The sequence below is a fragment of the Phragmites australis genome, chromosome 12 (assembly GCF_958298935.1).
Source record: "Phragmites australis chromosome 12, lpPhrAust1.1, whole genome shotgun sequence".
NCBI lineage: Eukaryota > Viridiplantae > Streptophyta > Magnoliopsida > Poales > Poaceae > Phragmites > Phragmites australis.
Genome location: NC_084932.1, coordinates 24,309,977 through 24,316,651, shown reverse-complemented (window position 1 = coordinate 24,316,651; position 6,675 = coordinate 24,309,977). Strand labels below are relative to the sequence as shown.

The following is a 6,675-nucleotide window of genomic DNA, read 5'->3' as shown; positions in this document are numbered from 1 at the left end:
ATTTTCAATACTTGCCAAGTGGAAGAAGCAAAAGCTGTCACGTACGATGCTTAGAAACCGAAACATCTACGAAAAAGAATCGTGATTTCGAGAGGGAACGGATCAGGTTTGAAGCCAAAGTGACGGTTGAATCATCGTTTGACCTTGAAACTTTTTCTACACTTAACATACAACATAGAATATTCCATGTTAAACTTTGGCATTTTTCTGGGTCTGTTTACTATTTTTAATTCATTAAGTGCATTTCCTGGCTTTTAATGGATATAAGTCAAATTTGATCTGCAAGCACATGAAATAATGAACAAAAATGGGTAGAAAAATCATATTCATGTTGTTGAGTCTATTTTTAGGCCTTACCCAAGAAATGAAAAGAAATTTGAAACATCTGGGCGGCAACACTCGACCACCAACATGTAGCTTATTGGTTTTCTAATTCTAAAAAAAACAAACGAAGTCTGAAAAACATGAGACTTGCCATAGCGTCATAATATGATACGTAGAGGCTGTGATAAAAATTTGAGAAGGTTTCGCAAAAATTATCACGTACGATGCTTAGAAACTGAAGCATCTCCGAGGAAGAATCGTTGTTTCGAGAGGGAACGGATCAGGTTTGAAGCCGAAGTGATGGTTCAATCGTCGTTTGACCTTGAAACTTTTTCTACACTCAACATACAGCATAGCATATTCGATGTTAAAATCTGGTATTTTTTGGGGTCCGTTTGCTATTTTTAATTCATTAAGTGCATTTGTAGCAGAAAAAAAAATTCAGGTGTTTGCCGAGTGTTCTTGCGTTTACACTCGGCAAACAATCGCTTTGCCGAGTGTTCTATATTTGACACTCGGCAAAACCAGACACTCGGCAATTTCACGAATATAGGGTTTCCCATCCCGGCCGCGCGCGGGGACATATCTACTCCGATTTTTATTCCTTCTCCCCGGCCGCCGCCGCCGCCTCCCGCGGCCCAATCCGTCGCTGCCGCCAGCGCCGCCCTCCCCCTCCTCCCAGATCCCCCTCCGCTGCTGCCGCCCGCCTCGCGCCGCCCCGCCCGACGCCGCCCTGCCCGCACCGCCCCCCTCCGACGCCGCTCCGCGCCGGCCGCTCCGCCCCGCGCCGACCCGCGCCGGCCAGGTCCCCCTCCTCCGCTAACGCCCCGCCTCGCACCGCCGCCCGACGCCGCCTGGCGCCGCCCCGCCCGCGCCGCCCCCCTCCGACCTCCTGCAAATCAGCAAGGTACATGCTAAAAAGATTGGACTACATGCTAAATATGACTTTCTGAAGATTAGATTGACATACACTTAGTTGATGCCAGGCATATGCAAGAGATTTTTCTAGTTAGAGTAGTTGAGCCGGAGGATTGTTTGTTCTTCCTCTTGGGTGAACTTTCCTCTCTTGATATCTGGCCTCAGGTAGTTAGTCCATCTTAGCCTGCAGCTCTTGCCACACCTATTTAGCCCTGCAAGAAGAAATCAGATGAGCTACATTTCGCAAGAAATCAGAAAGGGAGATGTGTGCTGCATACCGGCAAGCTTAGGCAGTGCTCTCCAGCTTCCATAGCCGTGCTTCTGGTCTTCTTCAGGGGTCCAAGGGCCTTTCTTGAGGCCCTTCTCATCACAGCAAGGAGACCTTCCCATTGATAGGTGAGAACACAGCTTCCTCTATATAAAGACCCGGGTATCCCTGTTTCCTGAACCCAGGTTAGACATAATTTATTTAAGTAGAAATGACTAATCTGCCCTTTGATCATTTGAGAATGCCCTGGTACATGTCCATAGTAGAAAGGCAGGGGTCTTGGTGTCCACTCTAGAATAAGGGCCCTTGATCCTTGTTGTTAACTTGTTCTCAAGGTGTTTGCTAGGCTGCTATATATTACTCCTACCACTTGGCCAATCAATCTCACGGCCTCGCATGTTTTCTTTCAGCCTTATTAGTTTTATTATAATATCTCGTGTCCCTTTTTGTGATGATTTTCTTGTAATATTGGCCCACTATGCAGTCGAGCCGGACGCCCGTGACCGGGAGGGAAGGGTGTTTCCCAATAGAGCCGAGCGGGTGAAGGCCGAGCTGTGGGTAAGTTTCTTTCGCACTACATTAGTCAATACTAATCGCATGGAAATTATTTAACTAATGACTGGATCCGTTGCGTCTATATGCAGGATTTTTTTAGATGCGAGCCGGGCTTAGAGGCTAGGGTAGCTGCTGTCGTCGACAAAGCTGCCAAGAAGCTTGTTAAGGATATGCACTACGAGGCGCGCGTCCAAGCCGTGATCAAATTTCACGCGGAACACCTTGGAGCGAAGGTGACAAAAAAAGACGCTAGGACCATATCTCTGACCCGGGAGCAGTACCTGCAGGTAAAGTACATTAAAGCTTATTATTCCTTAGATTACTAACACTTAATTTCTTCTTCTTATATATCATGTACTTGATTATTTAGGTGCCTCCGGGGTGGTGCGCAGGAGACCTTCCGTGCTGGACGGTGATCGTGGAGAAGTGGTGTGCTCCCGAGTGGGAGGAGAGTCACAATGCTTGCCGGGAAAGGCGATTGTTGATGCCTGGCGCGCCACACCATCAAGGCAACCTCAGCCTGACTTGTTTCGCTGCTAGATGGGTATGCAATAGCATCTGTTGTTCCCAAGCTCAGTTCTCCTTAATTTCTGTGCAGGTGTCCCCTTTATGAATGTTATTGCTTTTCTATTGCAGTCGGCAAAAAATGATGGTCAGCCTCTCTCCCAGTTCAAGGCTTATGCTTTGGCCCATAAGTCAAAGGCGATGCACGGGGTTGCATATGACCCGAATGACCCGGCCTCAGCGTACAGCAACGAGAATGTCAAGGCTCGCCTGGATGGATACACATCGATGGCAAAGGAGGTCCACGGCCCAGACTTTGATCCGAGCGAGCATGATCTTGATGGGGAAGTGGTTATGAGGGCGGGAGGAGGCAAGAAACATGGCCGGTTCTGGATTGGCGACGGCACACTCGATACGGCCACCACTCCCTCTCTCTCTCAGCTTAGAGCTCAGAGCACGAGCTCAGGTCCGGGTATACGTCCTCGCCCAGAGCCTACACGGATTGCGATGAACGAAATCCAGGTTAGTTCTATTTCATTCATCCTCCACGATCTGTACATGCTTTGCATTGGAACGATGATGAGATTGCGATGACATACTGTAGGCCCAGCTGGATGAAGAAAGGAGGCTCCGGCACGAATTAGAGAGATCGTTCGAGGAGAGGATGGCGGCAGAACGATCCCAGTGGTATGCGCTGATGACACCCCTTTATGCTGCAATGGGCCAAACTCCGCCACCGATGCCAACCCCTTCTCGTCCACTTGCTCCACAGGCTCCACACACTCCTGTGAGTTAGTTTATAACCTTGTAATCACCATTATTACCATTCCTACAACCATAGAGTGTTGTGCTAACTATCTCCTCCTTTGTGCAGTATCCATCAGAGGGATCGAATACGCCTGGAGCTGGAGGTTCGCACATTGGTACTCCACCTCACTTTGGTTTGTTCTCCTCACTTTGAAAACTTACTTTTGTAACCCCATATCCATACTTACCATTTCTGTTTACTTTCAAATGCATACTTCTTACTTAGTGTTTCTGCTCCTTGATTGATGCAGGTTAAGGTGGTAATCAAGTGTGGAGTCTGTTACGGCCTGCAACATTTTCTTTTTGTTTGGACTATATTTTGCTATCTTGTCGCGACAATTTGTGATGTTTGTGTCACTTGCGATGTTTATGTGACGGTTTATGTGATGTTTATGCGACGGTTTATGTGATGTTTATGCAACGGTTTATGTGATGTTTATGTGAATGTGGTAATCTGTGAGATATATATAAATTGTTTTGAATTGCAGCGACAGTTTTGAATCTGGTATGGATTAATTGGCCGTCTGGTATAGAAACGTTTGCCGAGTGTAACACTCGGCAAACAAGGATATGCCGAGTGTATACACTCGGCAAACGTGACACGTGTCACCAGGCTGTTTAAACTGGTATTTTGGATGCCAGTTTGCCGAGTGTATACACTCGGCAAAGAGTGCTATATCGGCTTTATTCTGTACTCCCTTTGCCGAGTACCCTCCAATACACTCGGCAAACGTGATGTGATTTGCCGAGTGTATACATTAGACACTCGGCAAATAGGCCGTTAAGGACTGGCGCCGTTAGGTTGGTTTTTTTGGCCGAGTGTTGTATTTGGCTCTCGGCGAATATGTTTGCCGAGTGCTCGACATAAAACACTCGGCAAACAGCTGTTTGCCGGCACTGTGTATGCCGACAGTGTTATGCCGAGTGTTACACTCGGCAAACACTTTGCCGAGTGTTTTTAGCGCTTTGCCGTGTGCCCTGGGCACACGGCAAAGTATCAAAATCCGGTAGTGTAGCACAAGAAATTATAAGAAAATTAAATTTTAGGCGACTGAGGAATAGAAAAGGCAAAACAAAATTCATGTACAATATATACGTAGTCAATATTATCAACCACCAGAATCCGTACATACGTAGCCCATGTCAGAATAAAACAAAAAAAGAGTCCATCACAAATCGTCTATAAATACCAGGTATTGTATTGGCTGGCAAGGCCAACCTGAGCTAGCATTAGTGCAGTACTACACAGTATATACACAGTTACACATAGACAGGCTGCTCTGCAGTAAGGTAAGGTAAGAATGGCGCTCGTCCATGAAAACGAAGAAGTGAGGTCTCATGAGGACATGGTCGGAGCATTCGCCCTGCTTTACCACCACTTGTTCAGCTTCATCAAGCCGATGGCGCTCAAGTGCGTCGTGGATCTTGGCATCCCCGACGCCATCCACCGCCGCGGCGGTGCGGCCACCCTCTCCTGCATCGCCGCCGACACGGGGGTGCATGCGACCAGGATCCCCGACCTCCGGTGCCTGTTGAAGCTGCTAACCACGTCGGGCCTGTTCGGCGCCGCCACCACCGCGGACGGCGAGGTCGTGTACACGCTCACCGCGGCGTCCAGCCTCGTCGTCGGCCCGCGCGGCCTGTCCAACATCGTGCGCTTTGTGGCCGGCCCTGTCTCCGTGACCCCGTTCCTCGACATGCCCGCGTGGCTCAGGACCGCGCCTGCGCCGGACGCCCCGAAGTCGCCCTTCGAGCTGACGCACGGCCGCTCCAGGTGGGACCCCGCGAACGCGGACGACGACACGATGAACGACGCGGCCTTCGCCGAGAGCCAGCTCCTGATCGAGGCCGTTCTTAGCGACCACGGCGACGTCTTCCGCGGCCTGACCTCGCTGGTTGACGTCGGCGGAGGCCACGGCTCGTTCGCGAAGGCCGTCGCCACGGCGTTCCCGAACATTAAGTGCGCCGTGATGGATCTCCCCCACGTCGTCGCAGACGCTCCGATAGCTGATGGCAGCGTGCAGTTCGTCGCCGGCAACATGTTCGAGTCTATTCCACCAGCGGATGCTGTTTTACTCAAGGTATATATTTCTACGTGTGTCAGTGTGTATTTTTCAAGTAGATGCCACCTTACAATAACTGCAACAGGCTTTAAAAATCTTGAACACTAATATATACAAATTAATGTATTTAGCTTTTACAAAATGAAAATTATAATACTCTCTTGGTTCAACAATGCAATGTTTTGAACATTACACACTCTCCAACATGCACATTTGACCTTTATCTTTATATGAATTTGTAAATGGAATATTACTACATATATTTTTCATAGAAAATCTAATGGTTTCATTTACACAAGAAAAATCTAAATAACCTTTGAATGATTGGTGGTTAATATGTGTATGGTCTGAGTGGTCTCCCAACATATATGTACCTGCTGCAAGTGATGGTGAACATGCATGCATCCATACACTGCTTTCCTTAAGATCGATAAAACTAATATCTTTTGCTCTTGTGTTCCTTTTCCTAGTATGTCCTGCATTGTTGGAGCGAGGACGATTGTGTCAAGATCCTCAGGCGTTGCAAGGATGCAATCCCTGCGAGAGATGCTGGAGGGAAGGTGATAATCACGGAGATGGTGCTGGGGTCCGGACCGCGTGACAGGAACGTCGCCGAGACCGAAGAGATGCATAGCTTGTTCCTCACGTGTATCAGCGGCGTGGGGCGAGAGGAGCACGAGTGGAAGAAGATCTTCTCCGATGCTGGATTCAGCGACTACAAAATTACGCCGGTGATGGGCCCTATTTCGGTAATTGAGGTCTACCCTTGAACGACGACAAAATTCACGTACACGATGAGCTAGCTCCAGCGATACATAACTCGAGGTGTGATCTTTACAGCTAAATAATTAAGGGTTCTGCTAGCCACCTAGCTAGCCCGTTTGAGCGCATGTAATTGCCGTTTTATTTTTTCCCCATTTTCTATTTCGATGTGTTGTACAAGTGCGAGTTCATCGACAAGCTTTCTTGTCTTTGGAGTTAATAAAGCTAATAAATACAATTATATAAATGTTGCAATTAATTAAATTCGTTTGGCAGAGATGTTCCAAAAAAATGAATTTGATCGTTCGGAAGAGAACCTGGCACAAAATGTTCCACATTTTTTCCCTATTATACTACGAAAAATTGTTTAATTCCTATTCAGGAGAATGTCATGGTATCCCAATTTTTCACCTTGTGAGAAAAATATATGTTGTAGTTGTTGAATCGTGGAAAAATTTCTACTTTATAAAACAT

The 6,675-nt window shown here is 47.6% G+C and overlaps 1 protein-coding gene across 1 annotated transcript; it reads left to right on the top strand.

Annotated features, from left to right (window-relative positions):
- The first annotated feature begins 4,605 nt into the window (after positions 1 to 4,605).
- Positions 4,606 to 6,441, top strand: LOC133886922 (acetylserotonin O-methyltransferase 3-like). The gene is made up of 2 exons (XM_062326834.1): positions 4,606 to 5,457; positions 5,910 to 6,441. The coding sequence occupies exons 1-2, from the start codon at positions 4,678 to 4,680 to the stop codon at positions 6,207 to 6,209; spliced, it is 1,080 nt and encodes a 359-aa protein (XP_062182818.1). The 5' UTR covers positions 4,606 to 4,677; the 3' UTR covers positions 6,210 to 6,441.
- Positions 6,442 to 6,675: the final 234 nt, after the last annotated feature.

Bases quoted from the DNA above. Each gene is read 5' to 3' on its own strand.
- LOC133886922 (XM_062326834.1), top strand. From the start codon at position 4,678: ATGGCGCTCGTCCATGAAAACGAAGAAGTGAGGTCTCATGAGGACATG. The intron at 5,458-5,909 runs GTATATATTTCT...TCCTTTTCCTAG, and splicing joins CGGATGCTGTTTTACTCAAG to TATGTCCTGCATTGTTGGAG.